Source organism: Myxocyprinus asiaticus, chromosome 22 (assembly GCF_019703515.2).
Source record: "Myxocyprinus asiaticus isolate MX2 ecotype Aquarium Trade chromosome 22, UBuf_Myxa_2, whole genome shotgun sequence".
NCBI classification, from domain to species: Eukaryota; Metazoa; Chordata; class Actinopteri; order Cypriniformes; family Catostomidae; genus Myxocyprinus; species Myxocyprinus asiaticus.
The window spans coordinates 14551035-14574548 of NC_059365.1; the positions used below are offsets into that span (position 1 = coordinate 14551035).

General features: G+C 44.1%; 1 protein-coding gene across 2 annotated transcripts in view; it reads left to right on the top strand.

Moving 5' to 3' along the window:
• klhl4 (kelch-like family member 4) overlaps positions 1-23514 on the top strand; it is a 71081-nt gene that overhangs the window by 25533 nt on the left and 22034 nt on the right. For both annotated transcript variants that reach the window (XM_051649163.1, XM_051649162.1), the window contains exons 2-4: positions 18139-18291; positions 21408-21544; positions 21897-22093. In XM_051649163.1, coding sequence (XP_051505123.1) covers positions 18149-18291; positions 21408-21544; positions 21897-22093 — 477 coding nt within the window. In that variant the 5' untranslated portion in view covers positions 18139-18148. The remainder of the gene's footprint in view (positions 1-18138; positions 18292-21407; positions 21545-21896; positions 22094-23514) is intronic.

Below are 23514 nucleotides of genomic sequence, written 5' to 3' on the forward strand. Positions count from 1 at the left end.
ATAAACCACCACCAAACCAGCATAAACCAGTTTGGACCAGCATGGAAATTCAAGCTTGTCTAAGCTGGTGTTTTAAGCAGGCTATTTGGATGCTGCTATGTTTATTCTTTCAATATTTAAAAAAATGTGCAGAATGAGTTAACATTCATCATCAGAATTAGATTAAATCAACGTTGTTTACATTGACAATGAAAAAGTAATTCCTGTTCAATAAGATTTTTTTGAAAAGGAAAGCAATTGGCAAAAGGTACCAAATACACACCCTGAAGCGGTTCAGTTATTCTAAGTTGCACTGTTTCAACACTATATGTGCACTGTGCATCACTGAATAACAAAGAATCCTTCAAAAATTGGGAGTCATTGACATACTGTTCTATGCGGAGTAAGATCCTGCCAAATAAAATTGCTTAGGGCTGCATCAGCAGCTATTACTTGAAAGGTCAACCATATACAAGCGCAGAGCAGATCTCGGCAGAGATGCTGAAAATATTTTAATATAAGATCCTTGAAAAATCCTTTATACCTGCCTCCTAGCAAGATTCCGACTGGATCCTCAACCACCCCGAGCTTCACTCTGTGCTGCTGAAATTGTGGAATATATATATATATATATTTTTGGATTTGTTTTATTTTTTTATTACAATTGTTGATATGGACTACAGTATTATTGAAGCCTAAAACAAATAGTATGTATGAAAACACAAGGCTTTGTTTGTCTGTTTTAACCATTTTTGTTGATAGTATTGATCAGTTATATGAAGTAGATATTAGATAAACAGAGCTATATACAGAAAAGATATACTTATATCAAGTGGATATAAAATATAAAGAGCCAGTGCACTTAAACATATTGCAGTTTTTACACTATACATTATGCACTTATACATGTGTGAATTTTCAAAGTGTATTATTGTCCCAAATGGAACACTTACATTATTTTTTTACTACGCTGTTTACACCTGGACAGTTTACTCCTGTGACCACTATGTATGGTGACATACATCAATCACTATCTCAGTGTGTTACTGCATGATAATAAAGTGCAACAAAGCCAGAAAAGACAAAGAAAGCATGAAAAAAGATGCGGTTGAAATTTAATCTAACAGTTTACTCCTGTGACAGAACTCCATCAAACAGAATTAGCCATTATTTTAGTGGATTACCTATATTAAAGGAGCTTCAGGTATTTGTGCTTGTCATCGGTGTGGATATCAGACACAATAAAGACGACCTGTGAAACTCTTGTGATTGTGTATGTATCCGCTTTTTTACATTTTCAGATCGGACAGTTATTTCCTTTTAAAGCTGCTCATAAATGGCAAAGTTTTAACTCTTGTTCCCTATCTGTCACTCACTCGACGTTGTGGCAATGTAGTGACACTAGGGGTCACTCTTGGGAGCCCAAGACACCGCTGGTCTTTGATAAAAGGCCAATGAAAATTGGCGAGTGGTATTTGCATGCCACTCCCCCGGACATACAGGTATAAAAGGAGCTGGTATGCAACCACTCATGGCAACGATGCAGTTGCAGCTCACCTTCGTAAGAAAGCAAGCCACCCCAGAGGCTCCCCGCCTCGGTCCTTTTACCCACGGGTATGAGGCCAGCGCGGCTAGCACTGGGGGTGATTTGGGGACCCCAATGGGACCGCCTCCACCGGGTATCCCCCCGCGGACATCCCATTCCCCAGCACGCTCGTCTCCCCCGATCGGGCTTCTGGATGAGTCCGCCAGCTCGTCTCATGGTGAGTTAGACCTCTTATTCGGAGCCCGCAAAAGTGATGAGCTCTCGAGCGCAGCATCGGAGAGCGGGCTCGTCCAGTCAGATGTGGAAGCCTCAGCTGGGCTCCTCTCTTTGGGGACGATTGCCCAGTCACAGGCTGAAGCGGAGATGACGACATGCTTTCCTGGGCAGCTGCGAGCGTCGGCTAGAGTGGAACCCTCTGCTCTTCCCTGAACCCTTGCAGCTCGATGATTGGTTCCTGGGCTCGCAGCGCCGCTCAAAGCCACGCCCCGCCCCCGTTCCTTTCTTCCCGGAAGTGTGTGAAGAGCTGACAAGGTTGTGGGAGGCACTTTTTACTGCCCGGTCCTGATCTTTTCAGCTTCCCCGCCCTCACTACCCTGACACTACTAATGCCCGCAGAGCGCCGCCACCTGGCATGGGTGCCCAAAGCCCCCATCCAAGGCCTGTAGGTTTACGTCATCTCTGACGGCCAAGGCCTACGGTGCCGCTGGACAAGCCACCTCCGCCCTGCATGCCATGGCTCTCCTGCAAGTCCGCCAAGGCACTAAAAGAACTGCACGAGGGTAGTTCCGCCCCGGGATTGATGCAGGGACTGCGCTCGGTGACCGACCTCACTCTCCGAGTGACGGAGGTCACGGCACGGTCTCTCGGGCGGATGATGTCCACATTAGTGGTCCAGGAGTGCCACCTTTGGCTCAACCTGGTCGAGATGGGTGAGGCCGACAGGACACGATTCCTTGCTGCCCCCATCTCCCAGGCTGGCCTATTCGGTGACACCGTCAAGGACTTTGCCCAGCAGTTCTCGACGGTGGAGCAGTAGACGGAGGCTATCTGGCATATCCTGCCCCGGCGTGGCTCAAGATCCCGCACCCTGTCTACTCGTCGCCAAGGGCGTCCCCCTGCATTGACTGCACCAGCTCCACCGCAGCCCGGCCCTTCGGCCCGGCCCTGACATGGAGCCCACCAAAGGAAGCAGATGCCACCCATCTCACGGCTGCCCAGAACCTATGAAAGCGCCCTTGAGATGGGCGACCCAGGGACGATGAAACCCACTGCTCTGGAGCTGGTAAGCAGACCTCTCTATATATTTGTTACCTTTGCATTTAATTGCGCTGCATGCCCCAGTGGCTGCAGTATTCAAGAGTTCAGCAAGAGTGGTTTCCTTGTTCTGGGTCACGTATCCGGTGTAAACGGCCGTCATCACGACCACCGTCCACCACTCTATTTGGCAGGTTTGGCGCTCCAGCGGCGGTCTCCCTCCCTTGAGCACCCAGCTGTGGCACAAATCCACCCCCGATGTGATAGTCTCCATGGATCTTGGACCTGTGAGTACTGAACTGGGCTTTACACAGGCTCCCGTTCAAGATGCGGACAGAAAAACGCATTCTGGTGAGCGTCCGGCATTAAGATTGGTTCGTGGCGGTAGACCTGAAGGACGCGTACTTCCACATCTCGATCCTTCCTCGACACAGACCCTTCCTGCGGTTTGCATTCGAGGGTCAGGCATATCAGTACAAGGTCCTCCCTTTCGACCTGTCCCTGTCTCCTCGCATCTTCATGAAGGTCGCAGAGGCAGCCCTTGCCCCGCTAAGGGAGGTGGGCATTCGCATTCTCAACTATCTCAATGACTGGCTAATCTTAGCTCACTCTCGGGACATGTTGTGTGCACACAGGGACTTGGTGCTCTCACACCTCAGCCGACTAGGGCTTCAGGTCAACTGGGATAGAGCAAGCTCCTCCAGGTTCAGAGCATCTCTTTTCTTGGTTTGGAGTTGGACTCAGTCTCTTTGACAGCACGCCTCATGAACGAGCACGCCCAGTCGGTGTTGGTCTGTTTGAAGGCGTTCAAACAGAAAACAGCGGTTCCACTGAAACTTTTTCAGAGGCTCCTGGGGCATATGGCATCCTCAGCAGTGGCCACCCCGCTCGGGTTGATGCATATGAGACCGCTTCAGCACTGGCTTCAGACTCGAGTCCCGAGATGGGCATGGCGCCGCAGGACACATAGTGTGGTCATCACGCCTGTCTGTCACTGACTTTTCAGCCATTGGACCGACCTTACGATTCTACGGGCAGGTGTTCCACTAGAACTGGTCTCCAGGCGCGTCGTGGTCACGGCAGACGCCTCCAAAATGGGCTGGGGCACTGTTTGCAACAGGCACACAGCCGCCGGCTTGTGGACGGGTCCGCGACTGCATTGGCACATCAACTGCCTTGAGTTGTTGGCAATTCTGCTCACCCTGCGGAGGTTTCGGCCGTTGATCCAGGGCAAGCACGTGTTAGTTCAGACAGACAACACGGCAACAGTAGCATATGTCAACCGCCAAGGCGGTCTGTGCTCTCGTTGTATGTCACAACTCGCCCGCCGTCTCCTCCTCTGGAGTCAGCAGCACTTCAAGTCGCTGCAAGCCACTCACATCCTGGGCAACCTCAACATTACAGCGGACGTGCTGTCAAGACAGGTTACCCTCAGAGGAGAGTGGAGGCTCCACCCTCAGGTGGTCCAGCTGATTTGGAGTCAATTCGACAGGCACAGATGCACCTGTTCGCCTCCCAAGAATCCTCCCCACTGCCCGCTTTGGTACGCCCTGACCGAGGCCCCCCTCAGCATAAATGCACTGGCACACAGCTGACCCCCTGGCATGCGCAAATATGCGTTTCCCCCAGTGAGCCTACTTGCACAGACCCTGTGCAAGGTCAGGGAAGATGAGGAGCAGGTCATCCTGGTAGCACCCTACTGGCCCGCCCAGGTGTGGTTCTCAGACCTCACGCTCCTCGCGACAGCCCCCCCCAGCGAATTCCCCTGAGGAAGGACCTTCTTTCTCAGGGACGGGGCACCATCTGGCACCTGCGACCAGACCTCTGGAATCTCCATGTCTGGCCCCTGGACAGGACATGGAAGACCTAAGCTGGAACACCTGCGGTGGTAGACACGATCACTCAGGCTAGGGCCCTCTCTACGAGGCGCCTGTATGCCTTTAAGTGGCATCTGTTCGCTATGTGGTGTTCTTCCCGATGGGAAGACCCCCAGAGAGGCGCAGTCAGATCAGTGCTTTCCTTCCTGCAGGAGAGGTTGGAATGGAGACTGTCCCCTTCCACCTTGAAGGTGTACGTTGCGGCCATAGCAGCACACCACGACTCAGTCGACGGTAAGTCCTTAGGGAAGCACGACCTGATCATCAGGTTCCTAAGAGGCACCAGGAGGCTGAATCCCCCCAGACCGTGCCTCGTTCCCTCATCGGACCTCTCTGTAGTTCTTCAAGGTCTACAGAGAGCCCCCTTTGAGCCTTTGAAGTCAGCTGAGCTAAGGCACTCTCCTTGAACACTGCCCTCCTGACTGCGCTCACTTCCATCAAGAGGGTAGAAGACCTGCAAGTGTTCTCTGTCTGCAAAACTTGCCTGGAGTTCGGTCCGGGCTACTCTCACGTGATCCTGAGACCCCGACCAGGCTATGTGCCCAAGGTTCCCACCACTCCTTTTAGGGACCAGGTGGTGAGCCTGCAAGCACTGCCCCAGGAGGAGGCAGACCCAGCCCTGTCATTGCTGTGTCTGGTGTGTGCTTTACGCATCTATTTGGATCGCACGCAGCGCTTTAGAATCTCTGAGCAGCTCTTTGTCTGCTTTGGTGCACAGCGGAAATGAAGCGCTGTTTCCAAGCAGAGGATCGCCCACTGGCTCATTGATGCCATAACTATGGTATATCATGCCCAGGACATGCTGCCCCCGGTAGGGCTACAAGCCCATTTTACCAGGGGTGTAGCGGCTTCCTGGGCCCTGGCCAGGGGTGCCTCTCTAACAGACATTTGCAGAGCAGTGGGCTGGGCAACACCCAACACATTTGCAAGATTCTACAACCTCCGGGTGGAACCGGATTCATCCCAGGTAATGGCACGCAACACAAGCGGATAAGCCCGGGATAGCCGGCCGGGTGTATCGCTTGCACATAGCGCCTTCCACCTCCTTTTGAGCTGAAGATGTGTGCCATAAATTTCCAGTAGAGTTCACAAGTTTGTTCCCTGGTTGACTTGTTCCGAGCCCTGTGGCAGTCGAATTTTCGGAGAGACTCACTGCCAGCCCAGTACACGTGCTAAGAGTCCTGTTCTGGGGCAGGTGCTCTGCATGTGGTGGTTCCCTGTAAGGCTAACCCCATGCGATTATATATCTTCTGCTAGTTCGTTTCCCTGTTGGCAAACTGCGTCTTCCTTGGGCAGAGCTCCTCTGCCCCAGTCTCCATGTTTGTAGTAACTCCTCCCCCGTTGGGTAGGATCTAACTTGAAGACTCTCCACATGGTTGGAAAGACCATGTGACGTATTTTTCTACTTAAATACCCCCCCCCCCCTTTGGGTGAGGTGTGGTCTCCACGGTGTCTTCCCCTTGGGAGGGACACCCCTGACTAGACCTGGCGGCCCAGTCAGATAATCCCCCTTCTTTTTTAGGGAGTGGGAAAAAAGAAGGGGAAAAGAGGCCACAACTGAGTTAGCCTGTCTCTATCTTTTGGGTAGTCGACTTGTCCCCAAAGGGCCGTTCGACACTCATAACTATGTTGGGGGAGGTTATGTGTCGACCTGGTGTGCTGGCTATGAGGCACACAGTAGTTTGCCCACCACACACCGCCAGTTCACGTAACACAGTTCAGCTAATTGTGGTGTTTCATATATGGACCCCTAGTGTCACTACATCGACACAACGTCGAGTGAGTGACAGATAGGGAAAGTCATGGTGACTTGTGTAACCTCCGTTCCCTGATGGAGGGAACGAGACATTGTGTCCCTCCTGCCACAACGCTGAACTACCCGCTTTAATGGCTGGACCTTATATCGGCTCCTCAGCATAAAACCTGAATGAGTGGTTGCATACCAGCTCCTTTTATACCCGTATGTCCTTACTACAGGTTTAGCTGATTGAAGTTTCTTCATTTAGGTTGGAAGAAGATGAACCAGACAGTGATCAGAGAGTCCCACATCTTCTCTAGGGACAGAGTGATCCAGGGACAGTATGCATCATTTAATGTTGTGTAGCAGTGGTCCAGTATATTTCTGTACCTGGTAGGGCATGTAATGTGCTGTCTGTATTTTGCCAGTTCATGGGTGAGGTTGGCTTTGTTAAAATCGCAGACAATAATAATAAGTGAGTCTGAGTGTTGTTGCTTCGTGTCTGTGATCTGATCAGCCAGCTGTTGCAGCGCTGCATTCACGCACACATGTGGAGGAATATAAATACTCACCAGAGGAAAACTCCAACTTTCAATGATGTAAAAGCATGTTCCACCACCTCTCGTTTTCCCCGTTAACTTCACAATGCGATCTGCTCTGAACAGCTGAAAGCCTGGCAGATGTAATGCGCTGTCCGGAATGGCTTCACTCAGACAGGTTTCTGTGAAGCACAAGGCAGCAGAGTTTGAAAAGTCCATGTTTGTACGGGTGAGGAGATGTAGTTCATCTGTTTTGTTAGGGAGAGAGCAGAGATTCGCTAGATGAATACTCAGCAGCGCTCTTCGAAAGCCGCACAGTCGGAGCTTAACCAGCGTGTCGGCTCGCTTCCCTCATCTGCATCTCATAGCATGCTTAAACAACACAGCTGTGTCTCCATCCAGCAAAACATCTGAACAGTCAAAAACCAGGAAAATATTGTCTGGTATGTGCTGCCAAATGTTCAGCAGTTCGTCCCTGGTAAAACTGATTGGAAAACAAATGACTAAACACAGGACAAACAAACAAACACAAAGTATTGGAGAGCTCCACACCAAGGAGGCCATCTGCAGCGCCATCTTCTATCAGGATCACCTCAAATGTGATGTGGATTTATGCGTTTTTGACCAAATTCGTATGTGATTTCTGTGATCTGATCACAAAACTTTTTAGACCTGTATTCTGGGCTGACCACATGTGATTGGATCACCCAAAACACATCTTAATACCAGGTGGAAACGAGGTCTTTAACATACTTCTCGTACTACTTACAGAATAGTGCAGAAGTGTGTGGTTTGGAATGCACCTTAAGATATGCATCTGCTTTTTGGTTAAGCATTTTGTGGTGCTGTACACACTACAGTACATTCTCTTGAAATAGCATTTGAGTCTGTTAGTAGGCTGTTCTGTATGCTTAGGTAACTGTATCAACTGCCCACTTGTTATTGATCTGGTTGAATGGAGTGCCACATCTCAAGTCCAATAAGTGCTCGGACACTATTGATATGGATATACAGTATAATGGGTTATGTAATGCACCACAACACAACAAATAGATCCATCCTGCAAAAAACAGAGCTGTGAGTATACAGTGTGAAAAATATCATAGTAATTTAAACTATTGATTGATATTGATTTAGTAACACTGTGCAATAAGTTTCTATTTGTTTACATGGTTACATTACTTAACATGACCTAACAATAAACAACTTTTACAGCACTTATTCATTGTTGTTATTAATTTCACCATATAGTAATACATGTTTTTATAATCAAAAGTTGTATATGTTTACATGAGTTAATGCACTATCAACTAACATGAACTAACAATGAACAATTGTAATTTTATTAACATTAAAAGATTGATAAATGCTTTAAAAAAATATATTGTTCATTGTTAGTTCATGATACCTGTAATGATGAGTCAACGGAGTTGAGATCCATGTGCAGCTTTAATAACAATAAACATAGTAATACAGACAGGCAGGGGTCAATCACCAACAATAGTAATATCCAAGGCAATCCAGAGAGGTAGTCAATAAACAGGCAAGAGGTCAGGGCAGGTGGCAGACAATCACAGGTTGACAGCAACAGGTCAAAACAGGGTAAACAATCCAGGATCTTACACAGGTAAGGCAGTAGACTTAGATAACGCTCAGAAATGTCAGCCAGGGCAAAACAAGACTTCGCAATGACAGAGAGTGAGTCTTAAATAGCTGAGTAAATGGGAAACAGGTGAGCAGGTAATCAGTGCCAGGTACGGGGATTATGGGAAATGGAGTTCAGAGAGTTAAAGTCAGTACTCAGGTGATGGTGCCCTCTGGTGGTGAGTGGAAGGAACTACAGAGGCGGGATTCGTGACGTAGATAGCGGGTCCAGTCAGATTGATTCTGGTTGCAGTAGGTTCTGAGGAAGCGGGTCAACTCTTGATTCATGCGTTCCGTCTGGCTGTTGGATTGTGGATGGTACCCAGAGGTTAGGCTGACATTAATGTTTAGTTGACGGAAGAAAGCTGTCCATAAGCGGGAGGTGAACAGAGGCCCTCGGTCAGAAAATGTATCCTCGGGTAGACCATAAAATCTGAATAAATAATTGCATAGATGCTATGCAGTTTCAAAGGCAGTAGCTAACTTGTGTAACGGGATTAAGCGGAAAGCCTTAGAGAAGTGATCTACTACCTTGAGAATGGTGATGTGGCCTTGAGGAAGATCTGTGACGAAATCTATGGTGATATGGGACCAAGGATGTTTAGGTATGGGTAGAGGCTGCAGTAACCCAGCTGGGAGTTGTTTAGAAGACTTGATGTTACAGGTGGAACAGTTCTGGACCTCACGAATGGTATCTGCCTGCAAGGAGGACCATCAGAACCAGTTGTGTACAAACTGAAGAGTGGCAGTGATACCTGGATGACCAGAGCTGAGCGAGGAGTGGACCCTCTGGATAACCTGCTTACGAAGTGGGAGTGGGACATAGGTTCTGTCAGGTGGACAGTCGGGAGGCGGTGGATCGTTGGAATGAACGTTAGTTACCTCTGTCATAATGTCCCTTTGTATGGGAGTGATGATCAGTGTGGGTGGTAAGATGGGTTCTATCAGGAAGACTTACAGACTTGAGTGAAATTCAAGATGACATTTATTTGATGAATATAAAACAGGAAATGTAATGTCTCTCTTTGGCGTAAGCCCCGTCTGGCGGTCCGAAGAAGTTGTACTCGGAACCGTCATATCCTGCCGGAGATAGAAGGCAGGGGTCAGGAGCCTACCTCCATGTTGGACAGGACTCAACTGGTGGTGGTGGAGGTTGCTGTGTTAGCACACTGAAACAGCAATATGATAGATTGTGAGCAGACTTATAAAGCAATGACTTACATGTGATTGGCTAGGAGTTACCTAGCTAATGGTGTGATGATGTACAGCTGCTAGTCTTCCCACTAGAACTACGCTGCGCTTACATTTCTATCAGGAAGACTTGCAGACTTGAGTGAAATTTAAGATGACATTTATTTGATTAATATAAAACAGGAAATGTAATGTCTCTCTTTGGCGTAAGCCCCGTCTGGCGGTCCGAAGAAGTTGTACTCGGAACCGTCATATCCTGCCGGAGATAGGAGGCAGGGGCAAGGAGCCTACCTTAAAAGAGAGAGAGTAGAATACTACCCCCAAAAGAGAAGATCCAGTCAGGTACGACCAGGTCTTGTGTTAGGCGTTCATTCTGAAGAAGAGGGGAAAAAAAAAAAAAAAAAGATGTGAACACCTAGATTTGACATGGTGCGCAATATCTCTGGCATGGTTGTGCAATATCTTTGCAATAAGAAAAGCCGTGCGTTTTTTTTTCCTCGATTTTGTCCTTGTCCTATGTGTTTTTTTTGTGTGTTTTTTTTAAGTTTAATTTTATCCTTGTCCTTGAGTGCAATTTTGGGCTCTCCGTCAAGGAGCCTCTGGTTGTGCAGAATCTTTGCCAAAGACGAACAACGTGGTATGAGGCCCTATGTTAGGCCAGCGTTGTTGTGCAGTATCTTTGTTGTGCAGTATAATGGCGACATTGCGTGCAATCCCTTCGTTGAAAGAAAACAACGTTTGATAATGAAAACCCTCCGACGAGGGAAGAGTTGTTTGAGATATCTTTGCCGAAAGGTGAACAATGTGCGTAAAGCCATACGATAATGGCGAAATTGCGTGCAATACCCTTCATAGAAAGATATTCCATGAGGCTCGAGCCCTCAAACGAGGGTGGCCATTTTTTAATGGTTATCTTTTGCCATGGTGAACAGCATACATAAAGCTATATGATAATGGCAATGTTGTCGTGCAATAACCTGTTGAAAGATATCCCATGATAGTGTGAGCTTTCCGGCGAGGGCAAGCTGGCTTGTGCAATACCTATGCAAAGGAAACCATGCTTGAGATTATGGAAGCCCTGGCAAGGAGGGTAGACTCCTAGCTGCTCTGACACGAAATGAGTGCCCCGAGAAGACATGAGGGGAGAGACCACAGTGTTTGAGGATTGCAGTGGTGAGGTGGTTTCTGAACCAGTAGCGCGACATGGGGGCTAGGGATGGAGTGATGAATGGGGGGGAAATTGAGATGTCTAGTGTGAAAGCAAAAAGGAAATGAACATGCATGCTGGGAGATTAGAATGGAAAATAGAGGAGTACTGTGTGATTGGCAGAAGGAGGAATAGTGAGCCCAGGCAGAGTTGTAGGAAGTGAGTGTGGCAAGTCCTTTCTGCATGAGAGTTGGAGCAGAATTTAAATGGGGTAGTGAGGAGGGTCAGAGGGAACGAGGAAGTATGTATAGATTAAGAAAACATTGCATTTTCTGAAGCGGCATTAATGTGCCCTTGAAGACGCTCAGGTAGGGAACACCGCTCGAAATGTTGAACCCAACGAAATAAGTTAATTATTTCACTAAGTACCTTTTCATGAGACTTTAGTGAAGACTATATTAACTGTGATGTTTATGCTCTCTTGGAGTGCCCACATCATGAGCTCTGTCTTTCCTAGTGAATAGGGCATAGGGATGGTACCTTGTATTGGAAGCACCCACTACGTGATTTAGAGCGAAGAGCGACCAACAAAACGGGGATACCTTACTGAATGGAGTGATGAGACACTGTACAATAAGCACTGTACATCATAACGTGCCTGAGTGTTGATCTTACTCCCCCGATGGGGAACACTTGGGCATGCAACACGGTGAATGACGTGCGAGTGAACCTGACCTAGTTACCCTCATGTGATCACGCTATGGACACGTGGTTGCCTGCCATTACTATGAGAGTGAATGCACTGTTGACATCAAATATTGCCTTTTGATATTGATGCAGATGTGTTATGATGAACAGACAGCATAGGCAACAGAAGTCCTAGACCCATGATTAAATCTGAATGCATTTGATGGATATGATGAGAACTTAGCTTATTTCTGATGAAAATCAGCTGCTGCCTGAGCCGATGATTTTGACAGACTTGGTGAGGAGCGCACTCCTTCCGCGCCGGGTTGTGCATTCTGATTGAGGAAGCGGTGGCTCGATTGAGGGAGATCTCCTAAGTGAATGAAATATGGATGAAGAGCCGGGTTTGCTGATTGTTTACTCCCCATGGGTTTGATGCAGGCAGAAGTTGAGATGAAGTGACGGCATCGTTGGGAAGGGAAGGCGGGCTTCCAGAGATGTTCAGTGCACAGATTCCGAGAGGGCGCGGTCCCACTGAGAATCCTGAAATTTGCGGACGTGTGGTGTGCGACGATCTTCTGATTCTGGATAAGGTAAGGAGCAGTGAATAAGTCCGTGTCCATAGCTGGATGTTAGCTAGTTGGAGAGCGAAATGGACTCGACATCAGACAGTGCTATAGAATGATGTTGCTGTGTTAGCACACTGAAACAGCAATGTGATAGATTGTGAGAAGACTTAGAAAGCAATGGCTTTCTAAGTCTTGCTAATGGTGCGATGATGTACAGCTGCTAGTCTTCCCGCTAGAACTACGCTGCGCTTACATTTCTTTGGTAGAAGTTGAAGCGAGTATTCAAATTGGCGAGAGAAGGCGTCGGCCTTGACGTTCTTAGAGCCTAGACGATACGTGACTGTGAAGTTGAAGCATGTAAAGAACAGCGCCCATCTTGCCTGTCTTGGGTTGAGTCTCTTAGTTGTACATAAGTACTCGAGGTTCCGATGATCCGTTAGGATGAGGAAAGGATTCTTGGCTCCCTCCAACCAATGACGCCATTCATCGAGTGCTGCTTTCATGGCCAGTAACTCTCGATTCCCGACATCATAGTTCTGTTCAGCGGAGCAGAGTTTGCTTGAGTAAAAGGCAAATGGGAAGAGTTTAGGAGGTGTACCATACCGTTGAGAGAGGATGGCTCTTATACCAGTGTTAGATGCATTTACATTTATTCATTTGGCAGGCGCTTTTATCCAAAGCGACTTACAAAAGAGGAAAACATAAGTGAATAATCTTAAGGAGACAGTGGTATGAAACTTTGTAATATGGCAATTTTTCACTAGCATCAGAATAGTATTCAAAACAGATTATTTTTTTATTTTATTTTTTTATTGCATCTATTGACAATAAATGGGTGATCAGGGTATGGATGGTGAAGAATGGGAGCAGTGGTGAAACGAGCTTTGAGATCTTTGAAGGATTGGAGAGCAGCTGGAGACCATAAGAGCTGTGAGCTTTTCTTCTTAAGCATAGATGTCAAAGGCGTGGCCACAGTACTGAAACCCCTTATGAAGCGCCTGTAGAAATTGGCAAAACCCAGGAAATGTTGCAATTCTTTTATCGTAGTAGGTTGTGGCCATTTTAAATCTGCTCTCACCTTGTTATCATCCATCACCACGCCCTCTGGGCTGATGACATAGCCTAGAAACGCTACCGATATCTGATGGAACTCACATTTCTCAGCCTCAGTGTACAGTTGATGGGTGATGAGGCGTTTGCGAGGCTTTGGTTTTGCTGAAGGGTTCAACTAAGTCGGAATACTCAGGGGGTAGATTAGGAACTGTAGTAGATTCAACTTGCACAGCGGCTCTTAGGCAGGTGGAGAGGCAGGTACTGGACCACTGGGTAACTTGCTGATCGCTCCACGAGATTTGAGGGTTGTGTTTTTGCAGCCAAGGTAGTCCTAAAATTACTGAGTAATGAGGTGATGGGATGATATATAGGCGAATAGTCTCAGTATGCAGTGCTCCAACTTGTAGAATGATATCTTTGGTAGTGTGATGTACATGACCGTCACCAAGCGGGCGTCTGTCTAACGCCGCAACTGCCAAAAGAGAGTCACAGAGGTTAAGAGGAATATTATGGGCTTTGGTGAAATCCTCCATGAAGTTGCCCGCTGCCCCAGAGTCCAGCATGGCTGTAGTAGAGACAGACCTCCCCGAGAAGGTTAATGTCACAGGTAATTCAGCACATGAAGTAGAGGGAATTAATGAACTACAGGAACTCACCATAGTGGGGTGATGCTGAGAAGGTTGGACTGGACAGGAAATCTGATGATGTCCAGCATGACCACAGTACAGACACACGTGCTGCTTAACGCGATGATCTCTCTCCACAGAGGTAAGGTGGGTGTATCCAATGTGCATGGGTTCAGATTCACACGGGTTAAATGCAGCGGAAGGATGCTTTACATGAGTGTTGGAGGGTCTACGTGCTTGGAGGAGGTTATTGATGAATATGGTTAACTCAATGAACTGATCCAAAGTCTTACCCTCGTTGCGACAAGCCAGCTCTGATTGAAGCTCTAAATTCAGTCCTTTCCGAAAAAGCAGCTTTAAATTATCCTCCACCCATATGGTTTGAGCAGCAAGAGTATGGAAGTTGAGAGCGTATTCTGCGGCGGGTGCATTACCTTGATGAAGAGAAAGCAATTGATCTCCGGCGTCTTTGCCTTTTACTGAATGTTCAAACACAGCACGAAATCGTTGGAAGCAACTGAACGAAGGGAATGTTGTTCTGTCGCCATTCCACACTGCTGTAATCCAGTCCAACGCCTTACCGGTAAGCAGCTAACAAACAAAGGAAATGCAGCTCTCATCAGTGGGGTATAGTGTGGGTTACTGATTAACAAACAGAGAACATTGGAGCAGAAATCCCTTACATTTAGCTGGAGACCTATTGAATTTCTCAGGAAAGGCAAGACGTGGGTTAGTGGTGATTGTGCCAGGTGAGGCTGGGTGAGCCGCTGGATTAGATGAAGAGGCTGAAGTGTTTGGTGTTGGTAAACGGAGGCTTTGCAAAGTCTTAACTAGCTCCTCTGTTAACGATGTCAGTCAGCCAAGCTGTTGGTGGTGTACGGCCAGTACATTCGCTTGCGCCGAGATCTCGGTGGTTAGTTGCAGAGAAGCCACTGGATCGGTTTTTGGCGAAGTCTTCTGTAATGTTGAGTCAACGGAGTTGAGATCCATGTGCAGCTTTAATAACAATAAACGTAGTAATACAGACAGGCAGGGGTTAATCACCAGCAAAAATAATATCCAAGGCAATCCAGAGAGGTAGTCAATAAACAGGCAAGAGGTCAGGGCAGGTGGCAGACAACAACAGCTAATATCCAGGTAAATAAAGCAGTAACAGTAGGCAGGCAGCAACGGGTTAAAACAGGGTAACAGTCCAGGATCATACACAGGTAAGGCAGTAGACTTAGATAACGCTCAGAAATGTCAGCCAGGGCAAAACAAGACTTCGCAAATGACAGAGAGTGAGAGTGAGTCTTAAATAGCTGAGTAAATGGGAAACAGGTGAGCAGGTAATCAGTGCCAGGTACGGGGATTATGGGAAATGGAGTTCAGAGTTAAAGTCAGTACTCAGGTGATAGCGCCATCTGGTGGTGAGTGGAAGAAACTACAGAGGCGGGATTCATGGCAATACCTAATGCATTTACTAATGTTAACAAATACAACCTTATTGAAAAATGTTACCGATTATTCCTCCCAGTCTTGGTGCATAATTATGCACAGATATAGTATTAAGCCACAAGTATAAAACCAGTGTATTATCAACAACAACGAAATTAGAGATTAAATCAAAGAATCAAAAGCAAAATAGATAAACAGATAACAAACAAGTAATAATTCAACTTTATAAATGTGTGGTATTTAATCAAATTCCCTAGTCATATGAGTCATAATACACAGTCACAATGTTTTGTTTTAAACAATTGTTTTGTAGTGTTTTAAGTGTTATTTGAATTTATTCCTTGGATTAAAAATAAATAAAAAATGTTTTTCCTTAAATTGCCTTTAGCGATGAATTCAATTTAATGTAATTTAACTGTCATATTTAGATATAATAATTATATGTAGGAAAGTCAGACACTATTCGGGGGTTACAGATTTGTTTTCAGTTGTTTGCTATACATCATGTTTCAGGTGCATTGTTGCTTGAATTTCATACCTTACCCTTTATTTAAAAAGCCAAATTCACAGGCAGAAAGAAAACATTTTCAGTAAATTTACAGCCTTCCGGAGAGTGATACAGATGCAGTTTGGTTCTCTAAAATTGGTAGACATAAAAAGTCCTCTCAACATTCTTTTGAGCAAAAAGTAATGTATCTAGGTTTTACAACCCCTCGTTGTTGGCTTATTTCTTATTCAGGACACCCAGTGTTATGCCAAAACATAGTAATAATGTCAGGGTGATAAATTACCCATCTATTTAACATAAAAAAAAAAAAAAAACAACAACCCAATAATGACCAGAATGAGTCAGATTCTGGTAGCTATTGCCATCCACACAACATAAACACTTTTCACTTTTTGAGTGGATCTTAATAACAGAAAATAACAAAAGGAAGCGTGCAAACATACAGGATTTTTAACAACCCATCTGTTTGCATGGCCTATATGCGAAATATCAGACTATTTTATAAGATCCTTCAGCCAGACAGCCTAGATCATAGCAACCCCAGGGCTATTTTAAAGGTTTCGAAGTCAACCCCCCTCAGCTTGTAAATATCAGTGTGATCACCTACCACTGACAGCTGACCAGAGAGATAAAGATAATGTATTCCGTATGAAAGTCACCTTGCTCATTAAACCAACACACGGCAAGACAGCTCCATTCCAATGGGCCAATAGACTACTTATCACAGTTATTCTACTCTGCTTAACTATAAATAGAGAGCAAATTAATATGATTTGTGCTGCAGTAAGCTCAAAAACTAGTTCCTAATGATGGAGCACGTCTGCCCTCCAATTCGAGGACACAAGGGTGAAATTTTGCTTTATGCATGTACTCTGAGGACAGAGTCACAGGTCACAAGTCCATTGATCCAATGACCACAGGTTTCAATGGAATTTACTCAGTAATTAAAACATTTATGAAATCATAACATTTTATCAAGTGCTTAATTTTTACTCTCATCTCTATGGTTTTGGAACTCATGATAAAAGATAAAGTGGGCAATATGCTGTTATTAAAATAATATTTACAGTTAATTCCAGTGCTGTAATCTGATTGGACAAATGGTGCTGATATACAACACTGCTTCATAATGATTAATTGGAAGTTTTTGAAAATGTCCTTCTCTATGGCATAGATTACAGAAAAGTAATCAAAATGCATAGCTCTGCTGTACTTCCCTCTGGCAGCTAGACTTTTTGAACAGTGTTATGGACTGGTTAAATGTCAGATGTGCATTTGTTCCATGAAGGACAGCAAAATAAAGGGTTTAGATTGTTTGCCGTGAGTCAGGAGGATTATTCAGATGCAGCACAATGGCTTGTAATCTACCGTTCTGCAGGGAGAGCAGCTCAGAATTTACTTTATCAAAGCTCTATAAAGAGACCAGATTCCCACAAAGTCCCATGCATCTAAATAAATAAATAAATAAAACAGTAAAGTTTGTGCAAATGGTAATCTGCCCCTTTGGAAAACTCTGGTTTTCAATCCACTTTTACGGAGTTTAGCTCTAATGGTTTTAATTTTAGCTCTGACAAGTGTGAAGGAAGACATACAGAGAATCACTAATGTCCAAACAGGATGCATGAGAAAAAGGTGTTACTTTTGAACAGTGTAGAATTCAAGCATACACAAAACTTAATCAAACAACATTGTGACAGTCAAATAGTCCATTGTTTCTGCATGTCCAAATAATACACAAAGCTGGGTTCAAAAGTCCACATTCATTCAAATCTGGGATTCAAAATCTAATTTAAACTTGGAAAAAACTGAAATTTAGAAAAATGTCAAACAAAGATCCTTATAACATAAAATGAACAAGAAATATTTAGGATTATGCACACTTTCTATGTCACTAACTAAATAAACAAATTCATGACATTGACTGTTAACTTATTTGTAAGAAAGGTCCGATTTCCATATTTATCCAGTTTGAGGAAGGCTATAGAACACACAAGAAGCTCTTTGGAACATTCTCAAATCATGCTGGGATATTAGGGATCATCAGGTTTTGGCATGAACTTTTGAAGTCTATGCCAAATCAAGTGCATATTGTCATTACAGCAAAAGGGGGGACATACCAAATACCAAGAAATTCAAAATTAGTAAATACATTTTTTATTATATGCTTATTTAACTTTCCACTCAAATTGTTATGCTGAAAATATTAAAATAGCAGCATTTTCACAAATGGCCCAACTGTCACTCACCTGGATCAAATAGCCAAATTAAACTGGCAAAAGCGCACATCATTCGGCCCCAACTGAATTCTGGTCTTACTCTTTCCCACATGTTTGCTTTGAGCAGTTTCTCCAGGATGAGCTCCAATTGCTCAGATGAATTTTTCCAGGCCACAAACCATGCAGAACAGACCTTTCGAAAGATGGAGACCTATCTTCAGCACAAGCAGCTGTGTGATGTACTTTTGATAGCCGGAGATCACAAGATCCCAGCGCACAGGTGAGTCTCATCTGGATCAAATCATCTTACTTTCATATATACTACTTTCAGTTCTGCAAAAAACAAACAATAAAACAAACAGATGAACAGTACAAAAGGAAATACTGTTTAAAATGCAGCGCATTTACTTCACAGAAATCATTAGACCATCAAACAAGACTTCATTATTATATTACTCATTAGGTAAAAATTTACAGATTAAAATTTTAGCATTCGAACTTAATGTTAGTATTAACCATCAGAGACCCACAGTGGCAAGATTGCAATGTGTTTAAAACAATTAAATAATACAGCAATTAAATACTATCTATTTTTCAATAAATATGGGTTAAAACTATATCAACAAAACAACAGCAGCTCACGCTACAATTTGAATTTTCAAGCATGCCAATGTCACACAACATGGTCACCTGCCGAATGACACCATTTCTTTTCAATTCCCAACACGTTTAGTTGTATTTACAAAAAAGTTAAATATATACAGGTATATATACACCGATGAGACATAACATTATTACCACTTAAAGGTGAAGCATATAATGCTGATCATCTCCTAACAAGGCCACAAGTCAAGGTCTGGGCAGATTAGATGGTAAGCGAACAATCAGTTCTTGTAGTCAACATGTTGAATGCAGGAAAAATGGGCAGGAGTAATGACCTGAGCAACTTTGATAAGGGCCGAATTGTTATGGCTAGATGACTTGGTAAGAGCATCTCTGAAACGGCAAGGCTTGTGGGGTGCTCCAAGTCAGCAGTGGTGAGTACTTCCGACAGTGGTCTGAGGAGGGACAAACCACAGACCGGCGACAAGTTGTTGGGTGCCCAAGGCTCATCGATGCATAAGGGCAACGAAGGCTATCCCGTCTGGTATGAACCGAAAGAAGGTCTAATGTGGCAAAAGTCACAGAACATTTTAATGATGGTTACATTAGGAATGTGTCACAACACACAGTGCATCGCACCCCGCTGCATCTTTTACCTGGAGAATTGATGGCACCAGGATGTACTGTGGGAAAACGACAAGCAAGTGGAGGAAGTGTGATGCTGGGCAATGTTCTGCTGGGAAACCCTGGGTCTGGCCATTCATGTGGATGTCAATTTGACACGTGCCACACATAGCAGACCAGGTACACCACTTCCTGGCAATGGTATTCCCTGATGGCAGTGGCCTCTTTCAGCAGGAAAATGCACCCTGCCACACTGCACACATTGTTTGAGAATGGTTTGAGGAACATGATGAAGAGTTCAAGGAGTTGCCCTGGCCTCCAAATTCCCCATATCTCAATCCGATTGAGCATCTGTAGGATGTGCTGGACCAACAAGTCCGATCCATGGTGGCACCACCTTGAATGATCTGGGTGCCAGATACCACAGGACACCTTCAGGGGTCTTGTAGAGTCCATGCCTCAGCGGTTCGGCACTGTTTTGGCAGCACGTGGAGGACCAACAGCATATTAGGCAGGTGGTTATAAAGTTTTGGCTCATCAGTGTGTGTATATATATATATATATATATATATATATATATATATATATATATATATATATATATATGATATGAATGAATGTTGCATTTATATAGCGCTTTTCTGATACTACTGTACACTCAAAGCACAGTGAGCCGTGGACTCTCTTCAACCACCACCAGTGTGCAGCATCAAAACTGATGATGTGACAGCAGCCATAGTGCACCAGTACACTCACCAGCTGTTGGTGGAGAGGAGAGAGTGGACTGATACAGCCAATTAATGGATGGGGATTATTAGGAGGCCATGATGGATAAGGGCCAATGGGGGGAATTTGGCCAGGACACTGGGGTTACAACCCTACTCTTTATGAGAAGTGTCCTGGGATTTTTAATGACCACTGAGTGTCAGGACCTTGGTTTAATGTCTCATCCGAAAGACAGTGCCTTTTTACATTACAGTGTCCCCATTACTCTACTGGGGCAATAGGACCCACACAGACCACAGGGTGAGCACCCCCTGCTGGCCTCACTAACATCTCTTCCAGCAGCAACCTTAGTTTCTCCCAGGAGGTCTCCCATCCAGGTACTGACCAGGCTCAACCCTACTTAGCTTATATATATATATATATATATATATATATGCACACACTGAGCACTATTAGGAACACTTGTACACCTACTTATTCATGCGATTATCTAATCTAATCATAAAATCATGCAGATATACGTCAGGAGCTTCAGTTAATGTTCACATCAACCATCAGAATGGGGTAAAAATTAGATCTCTGTGATTTCGACCGTGGCATGCTTGTTGGTGCCAGACGGGCTGGTATAAGTATTTCTTAAGTTTAGTTTCAGCTTTCTTGTTTACTGGAAATGCTTTTTATAAAGGTTTGACCAACTTAAAAGTGGGCCTCTAAATATGCTTTTTAGGTACTTTATTGGGAGTCAGTGTTAAAAAAAAAAAAGTGTAAGGGGACTGCTCTGAGGTGTACATATCAAAATTTCAGCATTCTAGCTTACTGGCATTCTGGCTTTTATAAAGGTAAAAACAACTGCTGTAGGCCTCTGTGTAAATATGCATTTTCATAAACTATCCTGGGGTGTCAGTGAGATGTAGGAATACCCTAGGATCATTAAACTTTAGAGGGCTGCTCTGACACAAACTTTCAGCCTTCTAGCTTTCTGGCAAACTGGAAAAGTCAAAAAACTTGTGTACTTAAATGCATATTTATAACTGTAATGGAATTTTGCAACCCTGAAAGCCCAAAAGTTGTCCCAATTTTATTCTCAAAATTTTCAGTGGCTTTCTAAAAAACACGTTTGACGAAAAAATAAAATAATAAAAGACATAATCAATATCAATATCAATGTTTATTTAAAGAACTCTCTCGACCGCTGAATGTTTTGATGTTATTCTGCCGGAAAATCCTCTGTAGCCACAGTCTACTGCACGTTCCATATGCCACTGAGCTCAATCAACTTCAACCCAGAGCTGCATGAAACAACCTGGTGAAAACAGCTACTCTCACTGTGCTGAAATGAATGTTTTTGAGGAATTTTCCAAAAAGGCAACTCTAAAGAAGTTGTGCAAGTTTCTTGTGAAGTATGCAGTCGCATATATGAACAATTTGCACAATTATTTGCAGACTTGTTCTGAGTGCTGTGTCAGACTACTTTGCTGCCATGTTCACCAATGACGTGAGGGAGGCAAAACAAGAGGAAATTAAAATGGAAGGTGTTGATCCTGAGGCATTGAGAGCACTGGTTCAATTTGCATATACCGGTAAGAATCTACATTCCACTTGGGGGCCATTTATTTGTGCATTAGTAGTGTACAGTGTAATACAGTGTGCAGTTATAATGCCTATATATTATCTTTGTGAAGCCGTTTGGTTATTTGAATATTTACACAAGGTTTAGATAAATGTTAGACTATGCAAATTCAATACCAGCAACCATCAGTGCCTCTTGGAATTCTGTTCTTTATTTCATTCATTCTTTGTTACCTAATAATCTAACAATCAACAGTCTGCATGAAATCACCACACACTGTGTTTCTGAAATAATTTTGATGCCCCTCTGTTTGTTAATTGAAAGGTTTCTTGCATATTCTGCTCTTTTCTCTAAATGCACAGGAGTCCTGGAGCTAAAAGAGGAGACAATTGAATGTCTTTTAGCTGCTGCTTGTCTTCTCCAGCTCTCACAAGTCATTCAAGTTTGCTGCAACTTTCTGATGAAACAACTGCACCCGTCCAACTGCTTGGGGATCCGTTCATTTGCTGATGCTCAGGGATGCATGGATCTTCTGAACGTCGCTCACAACTACACTATGGTAGGAGCTAGCATATAAAGTAGCTCATACAGCAATAATGAAAGGTCTAGATACAATTAGACAGTTCCAAAATATAACTATTTTTCCTGCATATTAAAGACCAAATGAAATCAAAATTGGAGTTTTGTGGCATGTGGACGTATTCTTAGTCAAAGTTGTCAAAATTAACTAGGCAGATATGCATTTAAAATTTATCTTCCGGTAAAATTGACCAAGAATATTGAAGCTCTCAAATGCTCTCTAAAATAAGAATATCCCTCCCCAATATCACCTGCCATCGTTCATGGCTGTGACGTTAACTAAAGGCTATTAATATATATATTTTTTAAGTGGGAGGAGCCATTTGATATGCCTACCTCAACTTCCTTTCAATAGGAAATACGTCAACACAGGAAAGAAAACGGCACTTCTCAAGTCATTTCAATGGGTCTTTAAAAAAGCAGTAAGGAAATCCATTCCACAATTTGTAAACCTCATCACAGACATAGACAATTCCAGTTTAATCCAATTCAAATTTACTTGATGTGACATTTTATCTCTCAGCATCTTATCAGTTTTAAGGGATGTGCAAACCTCTTTGTTGTGTGAGAAATGCAGCAAAAGCAGCTTTGTTTAAATAATGCCAATGCATTAAGTATTCTTAGGAGACTAGGATCCACATAGCACATTTGCTTGATGGGCATTTCTCTGTCCAAGTGCAGAAACAACTTCTGCACTTGGACGACATCTGTACAGGCTGTTTACACAGGGCTTTCCAGAAAGGAGAGGTTAATCTAATCTAGGGAACACAAGCAGGAAAATTTCCTGTTCAATCACTTCGGTAATGAACATACCTTTAACAAAGCTTCCTGCTTTGCTTTTCATGGTGTTCACAATAAAGGTTAGAAGTCTACATATTTTCTTCTTAATTTAAAAGGTAGATTTTTAGTTTGCAGTTGTAAGCGAAAAGTCTTACACGAATATGCTTAGATAAATTACTTATATCAGTTAGACAACACAAACACTGCTTTTGGTCATTTTCTTGCCTCATGAATACATTAGATTTGGCACAGTCCATTATTTTCTCACATCTCCCATCTAATTTAATCCATTTAGATCATACTGAGCCTTTTGCTCACACAAATGTTGCTGCAGGACCTGTTACTCACTGTTCAGTTTAATGCCCTCTCCTCAAATATATATGCCCGCAAGAGGCTTTTAAATTAATTTGGCAGTGAAACAGAATTAATGTATTCAATTAATTGCCAGGGTACTTGTGATGGTAATTGTGAATAATGAACCTATCAATGTCACCAGAAGAAGTAGAGTTTAAATCTATATTGAGCAGGGGCTCAAAATCAAAGCACGGTACTTATATAATTAAGTGTGTCTGAGCTAAGCTCCTAGAGCCTAGGCAAGGCTCTAGCAGAGACTCTGCTGTT